The sequence below is a fragment of the Malaclemys terrapin genome, chromosome 1 (genome assembly GCF_027887155.1).
Source record: "Malaclemys terrapin pileata isolate rMalTer1 chromosome 1, rMalTer1.hap1, whole genome shotgun sequence".
In the NCBI taxonomy this organism is placed as follows: domain Eukaryota; kingdom Metazoa; phylum Chordata; order Testudines; family Emydidae; genus Malaclemys; species Malaclemys terrapin.
This window is the reverse complement of record NC_071505.1, coordinates 89,548,456-89,569,744: the sequence shown is the minus strand read 5'-3', so window position 1 is coordinate 89,569,744 and position 21,289 is coordinate 89,548,456. Positions and strand designations below refer to the sequence as shown.

The window sequence follows — 21,289 nt, the reverse complement described above, 5'->3', positions numbered from 1 at the left end:
TTTCCATAAGAGAGAGACATTTATGCAAATCATTGTTTGCTGAAATGGCTTATGTTTGAATATTGTTCACTGGCTACCCCAGGGGAAAATAAGCACTTGAAAGAGGTATCCAAGCATTTAACCAGAATCCAGATGGTGATTTTGAAAGTGAAAACATTCTAGAAGGAGATTAATGTTATGATCAAAGGACTACAAAAGAGACATGAGATGACAGAGATGTTGTTTCTTGGTCTGTCAAAGTATAAAACAGAATTCTCTGAAGGTGTGGCATCTGCTGAAAAGGTAATGAGTCCCGTGCACAGTAGCAAGGCACACTTGGGCTCTGATTCTGGGCTGCTATGTGCAGGGCCGGCTCCAGGCACCAGCTTGGCAAGCAGGTGCTTGGGGCGGCCACTCCGGAGAGGGGCGGCAGGTCCAGCTATTCGGCAGCAATTCGGTGGACGGTCCCTCACTCCCATTCGGAGTGAAGGACCTTCCGCCGAATTGCCGCCGCAGATCGCGATTGCGGCTTTTTTTTTTTTTTTTTTTGGCTGCTTGGGGCCAAAAACCCTGGAGCTGGCCCTGGCTATGTGGCTCCTTTACACTGCTCCTGCAGAACAAAGAGGATGAAAACCAACCAGATTTTCCCACTGGGGAATCTGCTTCCACCAACCCAATGTAAGAAGGCCTGCTAGTAACATAAGGCCTGCAGAATGGGCCTTTACTGCTTTCCATTGGCAACCCCAAGTTTAGTATTGTGCCAAGGGGAGGGAAGAGGCATGTGGGGAGAGGGAGTGGCTATGGCTGGAGAACTCATGGCTGGTGTGGAGAAAGTAAATAAGTGTTATTTATTCCTTCTCATAACACAAGAACTAAGGGTCACCAAATGAAATTAATAGGCAGCAGGTTTAAAACAAACAAAAGGAAGTATTTTTTCACACAACGCACAGTCAACCTGTGGAACTCTTTGCCAGAGGATGTTGTAAAGGCCAAGACTATAACAGGGTTCAAAAAAGAACTAGATAAGTTCACGGAGGATAAGGTCCATCAATGGCTATTATCCAGGATGGGCAGGGCTAGTGTTCCTAGCCTCTGTTTGCCAGAAGCTGGGAATGGGCAACAGGGGATGGATCCCTTGATGATTACCCGTTCTGTTTATTCCCTCTGGGGCACCTGGCGTTGGCCACTGTCAGAAGACAGGATACTGCGCTAGATAGACCTTTGGTCTCACCCAGTATAGACATTCTTATATTCTTATGTTATGTTGAGCTTCTGAATGTTCCTTGGGGATAGCTGCTGCCAGGACATAAGTTAGGGCAGCCTTTGGAGCTGCTCTTGCTTATGCTGGGGACTGAACTGGTTCCTGGCAGCCCCAGAATCCAGGGTGTGTAAAATGGCATTAAGTCACCTTTGTCCCCTACTCCATATTGTGGGCTATGCCAATCTCACTATGGCTGCAGCCTGATATCTGAGCCAGTATCTCTGTTATGTCTGGTCATCAATATAGACATTTTTGCAAACCTATACTAGGAATGGATGGACGAGTTCAGATATAATAGGCACCTACTTGGACCAAAACAAGAACCATGTTGAGATTTAGAAAAAGTTTGGCGGACTTATTCTCTTTCCACCTGGAACTTCCAGGCAGGACCAAAATGGAAAGCCCTCATATACCATGAACAAAGATGTTCTTGCTGGTATTTCTCACCTCTCAGAAGCCAGAAGTACTGGAAGTCACATGATAAAATCAGTTCTCCCGAGTTTTCCAACTCATTTTAGCACAGGTTTGGAGTAGCATTTAAATGCCAAAGTATTTATCTGGATCTCTTGTCTTTCTAAGTATTACCCATTTCACTTTCTGTTGATCAGGGCTGTTGGCAGCTCTGATCAGGTTAGGCACACCCTGCATTCTTTACACTGACTGGCTGCAAAGCAGGACCTGGACTTTAATTTGGCCCGGATAGTTTTTTAAAGATTTTAGGTCAGCTCACTAGCTGGTGTAAATCATTGTTGCTCCATTACATCAGTGGAGCTGCAACAATTGACAACAGCTGGGGATCTGGGTTCTTAGTGGTACAGAACCTGGCCAGATTCAAGATCTCAATCTGGAGCCTTCTTCTCTGGGATATATTTATATTCTGAAGTCACCAGCTTTTCAGGGATCTCTCCACTACAGACCAGGTGATGGGCATTTGGGTCCTCACTTAGGTGATCTGGAAGTCACTCCTCCTTGAGATTTGTTTTAGCCCCTCCCTGACTATTTTTAAATTACACTAAAATGTGTAGCACTTTGGGGGAGAGGTGCTTTATAAATACGAATAGTCACTGTGTTATTATTTTGACTGATCGAATAGAAATGAACAATGTAACTTGGATTAACCTTCAGCCTCTTTATTTTCATTTTATGTTTTATTAACCAAGGCATGTTACACCATATTAAATAGTACATTATGTTGGCTTAGAAATTGTACTCTTGTCCTGTTTTATAATTCTAAGCTGAGATGCTAGATAATTTGTTTGAAGATGGGTATCTTGGGGAGTCCAAAGTTAGATGCAGAAGTGAATAGGTCAGTTTGAGTGGATAATATTGTGTCCATGTTTGGCATTCCAGGAGCAGAAAGGTGTGACAGGGTGAATAGAAATGAGCAACCAAACCATAATAGCCATCTGTTCTCACCATCTTCCAGGCGCCGCAGTAGACATGGTGTTTGTTATAGCAGTTTGCAGGTCAGTTTGTCCATGCCTATCTCCATCCAGATTTAAATCTTGGGTCTTTCCCATCCCACTGTTTCCTTGCCCATTCAGATCTGGATTGTATCTTCTGTAAGCTGCATGTCTACTGGCAAGCATTTTGACAAGGAGCTGGATGGTGTATTTCAGTTCCTGGAAGTGGATGTTGAAGAATTTCCCCCGGAGAGCGTGCAGAGAAGCTGAGCACCCACTGAGGAATATTAAGAGGGAATCCGATCGTTTGCCAGTCCTTCAGTAACAAGACAAACAAGTGAGACTGGTCACTTTAATCTAATCCCTTGCATTGGATTTCATAGACTGTCTTCCCAAGCCAGATCTCCAAGCTTATTAGCACATGCTGAGAAGCCTGCATAGGAGGGAGAGCATTGGGGGGGGGGGCGGGGGGAGGGAAAGAGGACTCTCTGACTTAATTGTCTGATTGGAGCAGATAGATGATTTTTTCAGGCCCTTTATCATTACCCTTCATTGTAAGTCCAGTGCTTAAATGATCTGGGGCCCAGTCCTGCTGTACATAGTTGGGCGAAACTACTACTGAGGTCAATACAAGTTTTGCCTGAGAAAGGATTGCTGGATCAGGGCCATTCATTTGTAGTTATTGATGGAAGGGCAGGAATGCAACATTTTAGTCCCAGTGGTCTTAACCAGAAACAAGCAATCCAATGTCTTCTATGCAGATGATGCTACCAAATAAAAGAACCAGGCCTCCTACTGTGTGTAGCGTTTGTGTAACTGAAGGGGCTGATCTGTTGCAAAAGCCTAGGACTGTGAATCACCATGTTATTCCCCCATCCCCCGCTTCCAGTGAGAGGGAAACTTGCTTGTGCTTTGCTGGGTGTCAGCTCCTTAATACCAATAGCCTTTTAGCCACCCAAATCTTGAAGGTTAGCAATCGGTGCACCCCAGTTCCCAAGCCCTTTTGAGGCATTCCCCTGCAGTGTGCAGCACCTTATCCACTGAACACTCACAGAAATACCAGGGCTGCTGTCCTCAAAAGGACAGTGCACATACCAACTTGAATGATTTATCTCAGGATTACTGTTTTGCTTAACACCACAGCACTTAGATATATTTATAGTAAAAACAAGACTAAGCATGTTAACAAAGAACAGAGATTCAAGAATTGAAATGATTAGTGAGTAAGGCTAATGGAAACAGAATGGTTACATATACAAGAAAATTAATACATGCTTTCTAGAGACTCAACTTAACTTCACAAGCCAAACCCCTTTCTAAAGAAGTTTATTTTACCCAAAGCCTTTTCTGCAGTGTTTCAGCCAAGGTTGGTTGAGATCCTGTTTTCACAAATGTAAACCACTCTTCATTTACTTCCTAGGTGCAGGATAAAAGGGTATCTTTTTGTCTTCTCCCTATACCACCCTAAGTTCATTGTCTCTAGTCAGGGGCAGTATCACTCCCCCATCACTTGTTTTTTCCAGTGTGCTCTTCTCTATTGACTTCACATGGCTCTGTTGACTTCCTGTGTAGATGGGGATTCCATTGTGTTAGCTTACAATCTTAATTTACATTTTGGCAGAGAGAGACACATTATCTCCTGTCTGGAAGAAAAGTTGCTTCTCTCTTTGGTTGGTGACTCATACCTTGATACCGAATCTAAACATATTTCCAGTACAGGCACATAACCCCTCATATAATATCTGTACATACATTTCACAACCCTATTAATGACCAGTGCGACCCTGGTTTTAATTTGAGACCTCTCATGGCATTGTTTATGAATAACTACTATGAAAGCTGTGTGCAAGCTTGTCAAGCCTGTTAGGATTTGCTGCTATGAAGCAGTGAACCTTTCGCCGGCAGGCACCAGTGGTCTCTGTGTCACATCCCCTTCCAGAGTATATGCTACAAGAGCTAAAACCTGGGCATTTCCTGAATAAAAAAAGACACAAACTGGAAGGCTGCTGTTTCATTATTTTTTTTTTATTGTTTTATAACACAGAGGTATAATTGAATTCCAAACAGCCATTCCATTTAATCATAGATTACAGCTTTCTTATATACTAGTCTCCCACATGCCAGCACGGGCCACAGAAAGTTTAATGGCATCCCATCCTCCACGTTTTTATTGTCCACATGCTGTATGCAAGAGATTGGGATTCTTTCCTCTGTGGGCCACACAGCTTTAATGGGCGGGTTCTGAAGAAGCAACAAACAGTAAATTTTGTAGCACTCTGCTGTGAAATGTACAAGCGGCTGAAACTTCTGTAGATCAGGAGAAAGTGAAGGCTGAAAATAAAGTGAGGACAGTGAGTATCGTAGGGGTTTTGCAATGTTGTTATGCTAATTGTTAAGCAGATTCTACCACCATCCTTTGACTCAGTTTGCAGCTTATAAATATGGAGTAACTAACATCAGTAATGGAATTCATAAGCCAGAACACATCCAGGGATCTTTTATTTAGTTCTGATCTCCCCATCAGGAGAAGTTCTAGGTTATGGGACTAAGTGTGCCAGAGGCCTGACAAAATTCCTGGGTGCCTTTTCTCCCACATATCCAAACAAAGCCTTTCAGGAGACCAGAGAAACCAGAGATTTTTGAAATGTCCAAACTGCAGGCTGACCACACAGCTCCATTGCAGCCCTGATAGCCCTGATAGACATTTACCACAAGAAACCGGACAGAGTCTGGTTTTATAGAACTGGAATATAGGTATTGAAATCAGGGTTCCACCCACTTACTGTTGTCCCAGTTTCACATAGCACAACGTAATGTATGCCCAGCTCTCATGGCCCAGCATAGAAGCCAGATGCACATTCTCTATAGCCTCTTCTGGCCGATGGAAGGTGTGGCATCAATAGGGTGTGAAGGGAGGAGCATCTAGAGCACCTCAGCCAGAGGCGTTACTACCATGTGCAGCTACACTACAAACTTACTTTGGCATTTTAACTACATCCCTGAGGGGGTGTGAAAAATCCACATCCCTGGGCAACGTAGTTATACCAACCTACCCCCCCTGGTAGTCAGCACTAGGTCAACAGGAGGGCTTCTCCCATCAACATAGCTACTGCCTCTCGTAGAGGTGGATTTCTTCTGTCGGCGTAGTAGCATCTTCACTGAAGCACTACAGTTGCACCGCTGCAGTGTTTTATGTGTAGACCTGCCCTTTAAGGGGGGCGGAAAGAGGAGTAAAAGGGAGGGGCTGGACAGGAAAATTCTTGGGGTTTGGCGAATCCCACCCCCATGATAGAAGTGGACGATAAAGCACAGAACTCAGTGGTGTATCTTTTAATACCATGAGTTTCACAGACATGTTTGGAAATGGAACCCCTTTCGCAGGCTTGGTATTTACTCACCCTACTCTTGGCTTGGAAAAAGTCTTCTCCATAGTTAAAATAGAGATTTTTAAGGTGATTCTTTATCTCTCTTGCCAGCCCAGGGGGCAGCTACAAACCAAACAAAGAACAAAACAGCCTGACTTAGCTGATATGAAATGGGAATAATCCAATTCCTGGTTATTGGCCCAACAGTGATTTGGAAACTTCCATCTCCCAGGGTTTGGGCAAATGCCCAGACTGGGACATGGGGTTGGAAGGAGGTTTCTAACTCTTGTAAGTGCATTCCGGGCAGTCCATGACAGGATTAGTGTATCTCAGTCATGTGACCTACCACACTACATATGACTCAGCCACTCTCCTGTCACACCAATTACAAATATAAAGGAATCACAGTTTTCCCCTCTACTCTGCCTGTCCTGCACAGCTCACAATTTAGCTCAGGTTATTTCCATTGTAGCACCTGTCTATGTTAGGGCTTCCAGCCAGGGCCGGCTCTAGGCACCAGCAAACCAAGCACGTGCTTGGGACGGCACATTTTCAAGGGCGGCATTCTGGCCATCTTTTGCTGTTGTTGTTGTTTGTTGTTGTTGTTGCTTCCAGCGGCAAAAGCCTGGAGCCAGCCCTGGCAGCAGCAGCGTGCCATGCGCTGAGGCCACTGTGGTTCGTGTCGGGGAGCAGCGCCTGCACCTTGTGGCTGGGCCAGGCAGGCTTCGAGTGGGGGACACTCGGGCTGGGGGCCGCCCGCGGGGCGCACGGCACCGCCTGCAGGTGCCACAGGGTGGCCACCCCCCAGCGCCGCAGCCAGGGCTGGGCAAAGTGGCCCAAGCTGCCCAGGGACTGCAGCAGGGCAGCCAGAAGCAGCAGCGGGGCCATAGAGGGCAGGGCGCTGCCGTGCGGGGTCTGGGGCGGCAGGGGGTGCGAGTGGGGGAGGGCACTGGTGGGGGGGAGAGAGCCAGGGCCTGGGTGGGGGGCAGCCAAAAATTTTTTTGCTTGGGGCAGCAAAAAACCAAAAGCCGGCCCTGCTTCCAGCATCACTCACACAGTTGGTGCTGAACCAGGGTTAGCAACTGTGGGACATTTGAGATATTTCCCTTGTGTGAATAAGGCTGTAGAGAGGTGGCAGATCTAAGCAGGTTACCCAGCTTCCCGCTGCTACCCAAGTCCTACTGCGCTATGATGTTAAATACCTGTTTGTTGTCAAAGAGGCTTGTGGGTTTCTTCGAAACTGGAATCTCAAGGAGTTCAAAAATTCGCTCCAGTCTTTGTGACAGCTCTTCTTCACATATGGAAAACACAGCCTGCGGTGCAAAGATAACAACAGAGCACTGTAAATATTGATGAGGATAAAGAGTCATGGTGCAGTACGTACAAGACTTAAATCTCATCTTCAGTAGAAAGGTCATTTGACCGTAACATCCCTCAATCAGTAGAAATGCACCTTGAATCCATGTGCAAAAATGCTTCAGGTGGCTGTCAGGGATTGAAGTTACCTCTGTAATAGCTAGAGGTTAATCAATTAAGTGAGTGCCAGTGTGGGTACCTCCCACTGCACAATTGGTGCAGACATTTCTGACAGCAGTCACTCCATTTCTATGCACCTGTGCTGTCCTCTTAATGTACAGTGGTGATTTTTTCCCCAATACACTCAGTCTTGAAGCAATAATTAGAAATCAAAACTAGATCTCCTATGTGGCACAGCACAAGGAATCAGAAGGAAACCAGACAAAATGCTGCAACACTCTCAGATGATGCCTAGTTGGAGTGAGAAATGGCAACAAGGAATTGAACCTGCTCTTCTGAATGCCAGGACTGTGCAGCACCATTAGGTTGATCTCCATGGCATTCCATAGGCCATGCTGGGCTGGAAACTAAGAGTTAACAACGTAGTAGCTGACCCTTTTGTGACACTTCCCAGGGTTACCCAGGGTTGTGAGGCACCTCGCTACCACCTGTCCTTAGCATGAGGAAGTCTTTTCTCTACCTGCTGTGTGCCAGCTCCCCGACTCGCCCAGACTTTGGCAACACAAGCCCTGCTTTCCAGGCTTCCGCAGGCCTCGCTTCTCTGTACAGGTTAGCAAGAGGCACCCAGCAACTCCTGAGTCCTCCGCGCATCCCCCTGGAGCATCCAGCCTCTAATTCATTTAACACTCTTAGAACGCTCAGATTCTCTGCTCCCAGGACACACCAGCTTACTAGAGTCAACTCAGGATCACCACTCCGCTTAACACACAGCACTGTCCAGGCTTAATTCGGTTTAACGCTGCTAAAGTCGACCTAAACCCGTAGTGTAGACCAGGCCTTAGATACATGGATAGTGAAACAAGAATACGTTTTTTTTTAATCAAAACACAGAGATTCAAATGATAGTAAGTAACAATACTGGAAACAAATAGTTACATATAAACCATAACATGCTTGTTACAGCTAAACTAAACTCACAAAGTATTCCCCTGTCTCTTACAGGAGAGCTTACTCCCAGTCTTTTCCCCAGTATTTTCAACCAGGATGGCTGAGATCCCCCTTTCATAAGATCAATCCAGCTGGAAACTTGTCTTCACAGACTGAAGGATGCCAGAGCATCCCCCCAGATATACCAGGCCAGACCTTTGAACTTCACCTGAAAACAGGGCTCCCTCGGCTGTTTATCTCTTACAGTTAATTTCCTTCTGAAGTTTCTGGAAACTCTTAATGAACATTTGACTCAGTATGGGAATAGAATTTTATTGTAAGGCACACAATGGCCCACCAGAGAGATAAGTATCTCTCTCCTCCTGTCTGGACAGTTTGTCTCATGGTGTGCTACATTTCAGTGACCTGCCTTCAACCACCAGTCCTACAGAGCCTAATTTTCAGCAGATACACTTAATTCTATACATGCCTTTTACAATGATTATGATGTCATGTGTGACACAAGCTTTCATTAGAGACTATACATGGCATTCTTTTGATGAACCTAGGGGATCCCCATACCCTATGCCCTCTGTCAGTTGGCATCAAGAGGTGCTTAGAACACGTCTAGTTTCCTGCTTGATCATGCAAGTACTAAACGCCAGGTCATTAGACTGGCTTGTATAGTGCTATTATTTTTTCAAGACTTTATACATTTGAGTTCTAGGATATGAATAGGAACAAACCTTAATTATGGTGCTACCTTTTTCATATGTCATTGGGAAGGCAGAGCCACTTGCAGCACATTTGGCTTTCTCCCATTCATGTGTCCTGAGCTTGTTGTACATTTCCAGCACATCTGCTTCTTGACAAGGGTCATTCAGGTTCTCAGAGAATTTATGGCTTCTCATTGCATTGGCCAAGACAGGCGCCAATCCAGGGCTAAAAGCGGAGTTAAAAAGTTAATTTTAAAATGGAAGAGCCAGATACAAAGGAGAAACATCAAGAATAAAGGGATATTCATAAAGGATAACTAATAATAATCTGGAAATACTTTATGAATTGCCATATAATTCATAAGACACAGCCTCCACTCTGTACTTCCCAACCCTAAACTGATATCTGCCTGACCAGGGAGCATCCGGGTGTGCCAGATTCTGTCTGGAAAAGTATCACTCTCACAGTGATATTCCACAAGTGGCAGCTAGCATGATCTAAACAGCACTTGGATTTTGTCTTGAGAGCTTGCCTCTTTCATCAGCACTTGGGTACTGGGACAGACACGGAGCTGCCATAGTCGCCCATCTCACTGTAGCCAGTAGTACACATACCTCATGGAGGCTGAGAATTTGGGGAGGGGACACTTGGGCTGCCAAGGTGGCATAGAGGGGTTACAGCATTGGGAGAAGGATCAGGCTCTTTGTAGAAGGATAAGCTCTGGAGGCAATATTTACAAATCCCCTACTTTTGCTCTAAGCCTCTTTTTCCTTTCTTCAGCGTTTCACATTCTTCCTCCTTCTGATGAAACTTTTCTGCGCTGATAATTCTGAAAAGCTCCATGAAACAGTTTCATGGACAAAATAAATATCACCAACCAGCCAATGATGCATAGGACACTCCCATTCCAGAAGTTATAAGACAGTCCCAGCTTCTCACCCATCTATTCTGCAAGCCCAGCTCACAGTACAGTTATTGTCCCAGATGTATTTATGGCCTTGCAATGATGTGATGTTGCTGCCGCCAAATGGGTCTTATTACATTGTGGATTTCTTGTTTCACAGGTTGAATACACAAGGCACTTGATGGGATTCATTTAGATACTGCAGGGATTCGCTAGCCCAGATATTTATACTTAGGAGGAAGGTAATGTGTGTTACAAACGATGGTCTGATCCAGCAGCCACTGAAGTCAATATCAAAATTCCCATTGACTTTGATAAGAGCTGGTTCAGTCCAATGTGTCAAAACCTTGGGTAATAAACATCTTTTGATGGACAAACAACATTGCTTGATCCTAACTCGCAAAAATCACCTTTTCCCTGAGCACAGACATGTGTGCTGCTGTCTTCATGCACCTTCATGAAGTTTGTTCACAAGGTTGTGTTTGTAGAGTCCCAACAAGTTCACAGGTGACAAATGTACTAGTCGGATGGGAGGAGGGTGAGTGGTTCTAGATGAAGAGGCAATTCACAGAATAGTAACAAAAATACACACTACTCACTTCTGAGCGAAGCACTGACTATTGTTGGTGGCCTCCTGCGATCTGGAACCACAGCAATCAGTCTCACTTGCTGCTTCCTGACTAGAGATGGGACAAACAACATTGAATAAAAAATGCAGATGGGAATAAACCAAAACCCAGAAAACTGAACTTTGGAGAAGTTCAGATCCAGATCCAGATCTGGCCTTTGCAGCTAGCCTACTGTACTTGGTTGAACAAAGTCTCTGAATCCAACTTGGTCTGAATTTGGGGGGAAATTTGGATCTAGTTCCAATCTCTGTATCATGGATCACTTTCTGTTAACAACCTGAACCTTTGTCCTACATCAACCAAGTCTTGAGTTGACAAAATTCTAAGAAAAACCTTTCAGCTTTGAAAAAGATTGATTAGCTATTTTCCTTATCCTGGCTGCCTCTGTATTTCCTTTTTGTAGCTGGGATTGGAAGCTCCAAAATACCATGGAGAGAGGCTGCTGTCATTGTAATGCCATCCTCACCAAGCCCAGAAGTTGCAGGAAATCTCACACTAAAGCCTGTTCTTATCCAATTTCCAGCCCAGTTATATGGGATTCAGATAAGGCTAAAGAAGATCCTTACTTGTGTGTGTTTATTGGAACCAACCTTTGCTGGATTTGCTCATCACTATTCTTGGTCTTTTCGGAGGATTCATTTTGGCATTTTATGCTTGTGAATTGCATCTCTAGGGTACTGCCTCTCTTCTCTCCCCCACAGTTCACCCCTTTCCACACTCACCATAATCCCAGCTGCCACCCTTCCTTTAGGAGCTTGTCAATGCCACCCCTTAAATAGCTGTTAAGAGGTCACTGCTAAGTAATGCAAGAGTCTCCCTTTCCTCTAGGATCAGAGTATGCTATCATGGCAGCTGCACTCACAGTCTTGCCAAGTATAAGTTTACCACCCGCCCTTTCTATATCAGGAAGGGTGGGTTTATCCTGTGTCCCGCTGATGCACAAGGGGGTATTACCTATTCAGAAAACTATTTGGGATGGAGCTAAAATTCATCATATTGTTTCACAACATGACATGATTTCAAGATGAAAATCACACAGCATAATAAAACTGTGGGGTTACATCACACTGTCAGATTTGCATTGCAAGACAAACTGAAATTGGTGGCAGCCTTGGGACCTGACCATGGAGAGCGATCCAAGCCGGAGAAATGGAGCTAGTCCAATCACTAGGCATGTTGATATTTTAGTATCAACACCCACAAGCGAGAAGAAAGCCCAGTTGGAAATGTACAAGACTTCTTTGATATGGTAGATACTTGAGAAAGAATCACAATATTTTTCACTGTCATTGAGGCCTGACCCTCCCCCCTTACCTGAGCCGTTCTTGCAAAACCTCTAGTCGTTTCTCTGCGCCTTCAAATCGAGCATTCATTTCCCTTCCGTCAGGCAAAGAATGATGCAAGGGGATTAGAGTTAATAAAATATCCATAAAAGTAATAACATCTGCAAAAGCTGAAGCCCCTCCCAAAATTCTTAGTCAGCCCTTCAGCAAAAAAACGAAACAGACAAGACTCATATGGCTAAAAACATATCTGCTCAGCTGGGTGGCCATGGCCCTGCCCTGCCATGTGGGAGACCTGTGATGATCTTAGCCACCCTCTCTCTAGGAGTCAGCGCCAAGCAATAGTGCCCAGGCACAGCACGGAGCCTCTGGAGACAAGGAGGACCGCACATTGTCTCTCTAGCCAAAGAAGGGGCCAGCATCTCAATAAAAGGCAAGGAGGGCAAATTACAAGAACGGTGTGAACCTCAGAGATCCATTAGGAACATGAACACTTGTTTGGCCTCAAGGGTAGGGGTCTAAAATGGAATATAATTTCAGATCACTAAACTTACCTGAGTTTGTCTTCCACATATTTCACCCGCTGTTCCATCTTGGTTCCATCCAAATCTGTGAGTTCATCCTGTGGAGCTTCACTTTCACCTCTGGATGGCACAGAGCTATTGAAGATGACCGATAACTCATTAGAAGTCTTTCCAACATAACAGTGACACCACCGACACCACCTTCTACCCAGTAAACCCGAACCCTCACAGAAAAAAGAGGAAATTAATAAAATCTAAAAATATCAAAACAAAAAACCCTGCCCCGAGCAGATGTTTTACCCCAAAAAGCGTGACGTGCCAGTGTCTCCGTGAAATCCACTCAAGACTTCACTATTGCTACTGATTTTATGTAGAAGGCGCTTAGTACTACCGTGATGGGAGACAGTATAAAACCCTAAAACAGCCAGATGGCAATTATTTCTAGGGCAGGATGAACTGGGCAAGATAAAATAAGAACTCACCACAGAAAACTTAAACTGAATCTAAAACCATTTCAGAGGTTGGGGGAAAAAATCTAGCCAGCTATTTTGCTTAAACCAGTCTTCAATTTTTTAAGACACATCTATTTTAGAGAGCGTCAAGAAAAGAGAAAGACGGAAATAGGTTGTAGCATTCTAAAGACATTTTTCAGTTTCATGGATGCTTCTGTGTTTCCCAGTTCTTCCTAGGACCAGAAATGCCAAATACTGTTCTGGAGAGATTTCCAGCTCAGTTTTGTAGGTTCAGGATATTCCTGCAATTCAGTTAATGACCGAGTAAGGATCTGACCCCCTGCCACAGAACCCCAGTGTCAGATAAAGGATGAGGGAGCCCGGGGCCATTGGTAACTGCACGTCTGTAATTCTCTTCTAGGGCTGGTTCATGAACTACTGTCTAATATTAACGGAAGGAGCAGTTCTCTGGCTCTTCACTGGGTGTCATTGCTGTTGAAAACCTCTCTTTTAAAACTGAAACAGGATCCAAACTGTGCAGCTTGAACTTGCTCCATCTGTACAATGATCGGACCCAAAACTCCAGATCCAAGTACCCCCAAATGTAAGGAAAGTCCAGCTTTGGAGCTGAACTCTACAGCTCTGCTCAATCAATAGTTAAGACTTACTGCACAAACACATACTGGTCAAGCTTTTGCAGCTGAGCATGGGATGATTCAGGATGCATGTGTGCGTGACTGCGGGTGAACTCAAATGAGCAGAAAAGGTCAAGTTCAGCAGTGATCAGTGAAAAAGCAAACCCTGTTCTCCCCTTGCAGTATGTGCAGGAACAATCATTTTGGTGTGAAACTACTTTAAACAAAAATGGCAATTTTCTAACTGGTACAAAATCAAAGCACTTTAAGATTTCATTCAGGGGGAGGGGAGGGGACGTGCAGAATTTTGTCATTTTTGGTTGCAAATATCTGTGGTCTTCATCCTGGATTGAAATTTGCAAATGCTAGGGTTAAAAATAATAATGATGCAGTCTCTGACTGCAAACACTGACAACAGGAAGAACACTGCATGAGAGCTTCACAGCCATTTTAAAACAGAAACTTAGAGCTCTTATTAAACATGCTGTGATTACCCACTGAGTTCCAATTGCCCAGCATACCTGTTGGTCTCTTCTGAAGCCTCTGTTCTGTGATCCAACTCCTTGCACTGTGAAACCTCTGGCTGAGCTGTGCCTGGGTTAGATAAAGCGCTTTGCTCCATGCTTCTATTAAAATAGCAAATGTCTCTTCCAAACTTTCCACGCTGAATGCTAAACTAATTTCTTTGACTTCGCTTTCTTATGATAGTCTATTTGTACAGTGTTCCCCTTCGCCCACTCACACTCCCCTGACCTATAAGCAATTTAATGCAGCTCTCCTGCAGGCTGAAAAAGAGACTATTGTTGCTATTTATAGTTTTAAATATGTGGGAGGTGTTTAAATGTGTTGATGGTATCCAGAGAAGTGGACAGACAATCTCTTTGCAAAACCAGAGTAGAAGGCCAAGAGATTTGCTGCTCTGGCAGTGGGAGCTTGCGTTTGGACACGATTCAATTTCTATAGAAGTAAATAGGTGTCTTCACAGTAGAACTGGGTGAAAAATGGGATTTTTGGCTTGTGGGCAATTTCACAATTAAAAAAAAAGTTCCAGTTCAAAATGAAAATGTAAATCTTGAACATTTTCAGCAAATTGAAAATTCAAAAATAAATCAGCAAAAAGTAAGTCTCATTTTGGCTTGATTGAAATGTTTTGTTTCCATAAAAAAGAAATGTTTTATTTTGATTTGAGCTGTTACATTTAAAAATAAAATTTAATGAAAATTTGAAACAAAGTTGTTTCCAACTAAACTATCAAAAATCTTTGGTCAGAAAAATATTGAAACAGTCCATTTGGCAATTTTCAGCTTGACTTAAAAAATTCAAAATGAAAAACGTGGCAAAATTGACATGTATTTGCAAATGTTTGGCTGTTGCCAATTTTTTTTGTGTTTATTGCCCCCAAAAAGTTGCCTGTGAAAATTCGCTCAGCTCTACGTACAACGCCCCTCCTCAGTCTCACCCACCAACAGAAGCAAGCCAACAAACACAAGGCCTAGAGGCTGATCGAGCTTTTTCTCCTACATCCAGGAAGGAAGAGAAAGGTTTTTTTATTGCTATTTCTAGTTTAAAATACTCAGGAGACACTCAGATACTATGGCAACAGGGGCTAGATAAGTAGTGGACTACACAGAGTCTAGTTGTAATGCTAGAGAAGTGGGCAGCCAAGAGGTTCTGGTGATCTGGCAGCAGGAGGTTGGAGAAACATTAAATCCAAAATAAATCCTGATCTGGGCTCAGAATCTGTCCTAATCTCAGCCATCAACAGTTATGGGCCTATTTTGGGGATAATTGATTTAGGACCTGATCCAACTCCCATTTAAGTCAGTGCAAATCTTCACACTGCCATCAATGTGAGCTGAATTGGAACCTTACAGGCTTTGCCAGCCGTGACACTTATAGAGTCTAATGAAGTAAAAACATTAGTGTTTAATACTGTTTGTTTTTTTGATTTTCTGGGTAACCCTGAGCCGGGCTTGTGACGAAGTGGGACTGTTCTTAATGTTTCCTCTGAAACTGTAGGGGTGCCTCAGTTTCCCCTATGCATTTCTTAGGTATCTAGATGGGGGGGATCAGGCACTCTGTCTCCTGGCAACTAATGGCCTGGGCCCCTCCTCTGCAAAGATGCCAACTAAAGGTGTTGGAGAACAAAGAGAGCAGGTGACCTCCTGGCCCGGGAAAGAGACAAAGGCCAGAGAGGAGGGGCTGGAGAGTTTCCGTTTGGAGCTGGCTGGGGACATGGAGTGAGTGCAGACGTGGGTGTCTGGCTCACTGCCCCCCAATATGGACCTGGCTGAGGGGTCCTGTTCTCTGTACCTACAAGCTCTGTTTTAGACAGTGTTCCTGTCATCTAATAAACCTCTATTTTACTGGCTGGCTAAGAGTCACATCTGGATGCGAAGTTGGGGTGCAGGACCCTCTGGCTTCCCCAGGACCCCGCCTGGGCGAACTCGATGGGGGAAGTGCACAGAGAGGCAGAGAATGCTGAATGCTCCAAGGGCAGACCCAGGAAGGTGGAAGCCGTGTGAGCTTCTTGCCCTGAAGACAGTCTGCTCACAGAGAGGAGACTTCACCAAAGTCCTGACCGGCTGTGTAGGGAGCAGTTCCAGAGCATCGCCTGGGAACTCCATGACAGGGCTGCTGAGTGTTTTAGCCATCACTGGTAAATTGCTAAATCTTCACATTGCTGGGGTGTGGCCAGGACTGGATTAACCCTTTGTGGGCCCCTTCCAAGTGTGGGCCTGGTGCCACAGTGCCACTGGAGCCATTGTAAATCCAGTACTGACCATGAGGGACTTTTGGAAAACTAGCAGATTGCTACAGCTCTGCTGTCACTTTTGACTTACAAAATTTGACTCACTTATTAATGTTTTTTACCTGCTTTAACTTCTCATTTATTTTTCTTAGCTGATAAATCTTTAGCTAGATTACTAGAGAATTGGCTGCCAGCATTGTTTTTGGTAACATCTAGAGTAGCAATTGGTCTAGGGTAAGCAACTGATTTTTGGGATTGGGAGTAACCTAATGTGATGTGATATTTAGCATAGTGACCATTATCACAAAGTCCAGTTTATCTGGGTGGCAAGATAGGCTAGAGAGTCTAAGGGGACTGGCTGTGACTCCATGGTAAGACTAATATAGTGATCCAGGAATTCATAAAAAGCAACAGAGGGTCCTGTGGCACCTTTGAGACTAACAGAAGTACTGGGAGCATAAGCTTTCGTGGGTAAGAACCTCACTTCTTCAGATGCAAGTAATGGAAATCTCCAGAGGCAGGTATATATCAGTGTGGAGATAACGAGGTTAGTTCAATCAGGGAGGATGAGGCCCTCTTCTAGCAGTTGAGGTGTGAAAACCAAGGGAGGAGAAACTGTTTCTGTAGTTGGCTAGCCATTCACACCCTTTGTTTAATCCTGAGCTGATGGTGTCAAATTTGCAAATGAACTGAAGTTCAGCAGTTTCTCTTTGGAGTCTGGTCCTGAAGTTTTTTTGCTGCAGGATGGCTACCTTAATATCTGCTATTGTGTGGCCAGGGAGGTTGAAGTGTTCTCCTACAGGTTTTTGTATCTTGCGATTCCTAATATATGACTTGTGTCCATTTATCCTTTTATGTAGGGATTGTCCAGTTTGGCCGATGTACATAGCAGAGGGGCATTGCTGGCACATAATGGCGTATATTACATTGGTGAACGTGCAGGTGAATGAACCAGTGATATTGTGGCTGATCTGGTTAGTTCCTGTGATGGTGTTGCTGGTGTAAATATGTGGGCAGAGTTGGCATCGAGATTTGTTGCATGGATTGGCTCCTGAGTTAGAGTTACTATGGTGCAGTGTGTGGTTGCTGGTTACTTAAGGTTGGCGGGTTGTCTGGGAGGCAGGGAAGTCCTTTTGGGACAAAACCCATCCTGATTGGTAGAGGGTGGTGGGAGGAGTTCTTAGAGGGGTCACACGACCCACTTCCGGATGGATCACCCCCACCCTGGAAGTCACCCTGATTGGTCAAATCTCCTCTTGGGGCGGTCCTATTGGGACGAAACCTATCCTGATTGGTAGAGGGCAGTGGGAGGAGTTATTAGAGGGGTCACATGAGACACCTTGCTTCTGGTCATGTGGCCGCCTTGACCTCAGAAGTAATACCCCATGGGGCAGGACTTCCAGTGATAGGTGGGAGGGCTTAAGGGGTCACGGGACAGGGCTTAAGGGGTCAAGGGGCGGGGTTAGGGTTTGATTGATGGTAGGGCCCTTATACTATGGGGGGCACTAGGGCCCTGCAGCGGCAGTTGATGCCGGGAGCCGGCAGAGTGGAGCACAGCAAGGAGCTGCAGGGGGCAGCCACCGGCTTGTGTCAGGGACACTCAAGACTGGGGGAGGCACATGGGGGCAGCAGGCGGGGCCAGGGGAGAGACCTGGCCCCAAACATTGGTGGACCCAGGCCCCTGGGCCCTGAATATTGCTGGAGCCCGGGCACCATGGGCCCATATAACTCACCACCCCTGACAGATGCCTCATGGAGGCTGAGAATCTGGGGAAGGGATACTTCAGCTGCCAAAGTAGCAAAGAGGGATTATAGCGTTGGGAGAAGGATCAGGCTCTTTGTAGAAAGATAAGCTCTGGAGGAAATATTTACAAATCCCCTACTTTTGCTCCAAGACTTTTCTGTTCCATCAGCTTGTCACATTCTTCCTCCTTCTGATGAAACTCTTCTGTGCTGACCATTCTGGAAGGCTCCCTGAAACAGATTCATGGACAAAATAAATATCACCAACCAGCCAATGATGCACAAGGCAAGACTAGGGTTAGCCACCCATTCCAGAATCAAGTTATTAGACAATCCCAACTTCTCACCCATCTATTCTGCAAGCCCAGCTCACAGGACAGTTATTGTCCCAGCTGTATTTATGGCCTTGCAATGCTGTGATGCTGCTGCCACCTCACGTGATGTTGTTGAATTGTGGTAAGAGGATGCAATGTTGTCGTACAATGATGTAACGTCATGACATGATTATTTGTCTCACAAGGCACAAGATAGGATTCATTTAGATCAGGGGTCTCGAAGTCCTGGCCATGGGCCATCTGCAGCCCAAAAACCTCTCCACTGCAGGCCGCAGCTCCAATTGGCTGGGGGAGAGGGACAGACATACCATCACTAGTCGCCTGGCAGAGTCAGCCATGGAGGCAGCATCATTAGTTGCCGGGCAGAGTCAGCCATGGAGGCAGTGTCGCTTTTTTCCACAATGAATATAAACAAGTCAAAATTCCGAACGCAGCTATCTGATGCACACCTTGCTGCAATCCTGAAGGTTTCAACTGCTCAGTCACTGAGGCCAAACATCAACAAACTGACAGAACTGAAGCATTGCCAGGTGTCTGGCAAACACTAAAAACTCTCTGGCAGGCGAAGAATTGTATAAAGTTGTATGACAGTTTTATTATTTCTAAGAAATTCGAAATAAAAAAATAGAATATAAACGTTTTCTTTTCTGAACACCATCTTCAGTGACATTATTGGCCCGCTGAGAGGATTTGGGGACTGGCACTGGCCCTAAGATAAATTGAGTTTGAGACCCCTGATTTAGATACCGCAGGGATTCGCTAGCCCGGATATGTAAGAGAAAGGTAATGTGTGTTACAAACTATGGTCTGATCCAGCACCCACTGATGTCAACTTCAAAACTCCCATTGACTTTGTTAGGAGCAGGTTCAGCACATCTTTTGATGGACAAGCAACACTGCTTGTTCCTCTCTCCTGACAATCCCCTTTCCCTGAGTACTAAAGTATGGGCTGCTGTCTTCATGCACCTTCATGGATTTCGTTCAAAAGGTTGTGTTTGTAGACTCCAAACAAGATGTACTAGACCGGTGATTCTCAAACTGTGGGTCAGGACCCCAAAGTGGGTTGTGACCCAATTTTAATGGGGTCCTCAGGGCTGGCTTAGACTTTCTGGGGACCAGAGCCAAAGCCCAAGCCCAAGAGCTTCAGGCCTGGGCGGCAGGGCTCAGGTTACAGGCCCCCTGCCTGGGGCTGAAGTCCTTGGGCTTTGGCTTTTGCTCCCCAGCCTGGGGTGGGGGGGGGCTTTGACTTTGCGTCTCCTCCCCCTCCCCCCCCCCAAGGTGGCGGGGCTTGGGCGGGCTCAGGCCCCCATCCTGGGGTCCTGTAGTAATTTTTGTTGTCAGAAGGGGGTCGTGGTGCAGTGAAGTTTGAGAAATCCTGTACTAGACACATGGGAGGAGGGTGAAGAGGCAATTCACAGAATAGCAACAAAAATACACAATACTCACTTCTGAGCAAAGCACTGACTCTTGCTGGTGGCCTTCTGCGATCTGGAACAACATGAATCAATCCTGCTTGCTGCTTCCTGACTAGAGATAGGACAAACCAAGTTGAATAAAAAACAGATGGGAACAAACCAAAACCCAGAAACCTGAACTTTGGTCCAGATCTGGCCTTTGCAGATAGCCTACTGTACTTGGTTGAATAAAATCTCCGCATCCAACTTGAGGGGCGCCTTTTCAGATTTTGGTAGGGGTGTATGTGTGTGTGTGGGGGCAACTTTAACAGCAATTCCAGGGGCTACTTTGGCACCTGAAAACTCTATTTTTATTTTATTTTATTTTTTTTGCAAATAACTTAGAAATTAGCTGACAGGAGCATTGTATCTAGTTCCTATATAAAGAAAGAAAAATAAAAAAATATTAGACCCACTCAGCTGTAATACTAACAGTGATTGACTGTCAAGTCACTTAAGGGGCACTGGTTAGGTTTAAAATTGTAATGTATATTCTTACTTTGTTACTAACTCTTGAATGCAACAATTGAAATAATTGTAGAAAAATCTAGATTACTTTCTATCACTTTTTTGCAGTTCACCAAATTTGGAATAGATCATTTAACTTTTGGAAACATTCTACTAGGGCAAGGCCTCATGAGTTTATACTGCACTTTCCTGGGGCTCTAGGGGTATTACCCCACTACAAATAATAGACTAGAAACTGACAAACAGGAGTGAAACTGACACTTTCAAGTCACTTTCATAGTATTGCCAAACTCAAATGCTCAAAAATCATGAAGCAGGCTCACCAAAAATCATGAGATTGGCTTTAAAATAATGAGATTATGTAAATATAATAGATATGGTGTTCTTTTTATTTGCCTTCTACTTTTTGAGGCTTTTAGGGTGGAAAGGGGTCACATTTTGAAGCTTTCTCCACAGCAACGAGGGCTAGAAACTTCAGTTTTCTTTAAGAATGAAGGCTGAAATCATCACATATCCACTTGACTCCAGGAGCTGGGGCTTTAAGGAAAGCAATAATTATCATGAGACTTGTGACAAAATCATGAGAGTTGGCAGGGGCGTCTCTATGTTTTTTGCTGCCCCAAGCATGGCAGTCAGGTGGCCTTTGGCAGCATGCCTGCAGGCGGTCCGCTGGTCACGCGGATTCGGCGGCATTTCTGTGGGTGATCTGCCAGTCCCGCACCTTTGGCGTGCCTGCTGCCGAATTGCCGCTGAAGCCGCAGGACCGGCGGACCTCCCACAGGCATGTCACTGAAGGCTGCCTGACTGCCGCCCTCACAGCGACCGACAGTCCGCTCCCCCATTTTTGTTGCCCTTTTCTGAACCTTTTCCAATTCCAATATATCTTTTTTGAGATGGGGTGACATCTGCACACAGCATTCAAGATGTAGGCATACCATGGATTTGTATAGAGGCAATATGAAATAGTCTGTCTTGTTATCTA

General features: G+C 45.0%; 2 protein-coding genes across 2 annotated transcripts in view; one reads left to right on the top strand and one right to left on the bottom strand.

Annotated features, from left to right (window-relative positions):
• Positions 1-21,289, top strand: part of LOC128838209 (heat shock 70 kDa protein 12A-like) — a 73,262-nt gene that overhangs the window by 17,497 nt on the left and 34,476 nt on the right. The gene's annotated exons all lie outside the window — the stretch shown is intronic.
• Positions 4,654-14,365, bottom strand: LOC128838238 (uncharacterized). Its single transcript, XM_054030269.1, has 8 exons — positions 14,077-14,365; positions 12,499-12,603; positions 11,976-12,038; positions 10,632-10,712; positions 9,158-9,353; positions 7,211-7,321; positions 6,042-6,131; positions 4,654-4,974 (listed from the first exon to the last, which is right to left on the bottom strand). Exons 1-8 carry the CDS (start codon positions 14,175-14,177, stop codon positions 4,720-4,722), a joined length of 1,002 nt encoding a protein of 333 aa, XP_053886244.1. The 5' UTR covers positions 14,178-14,365; the 3' UTR covers positions 4,654-4,719.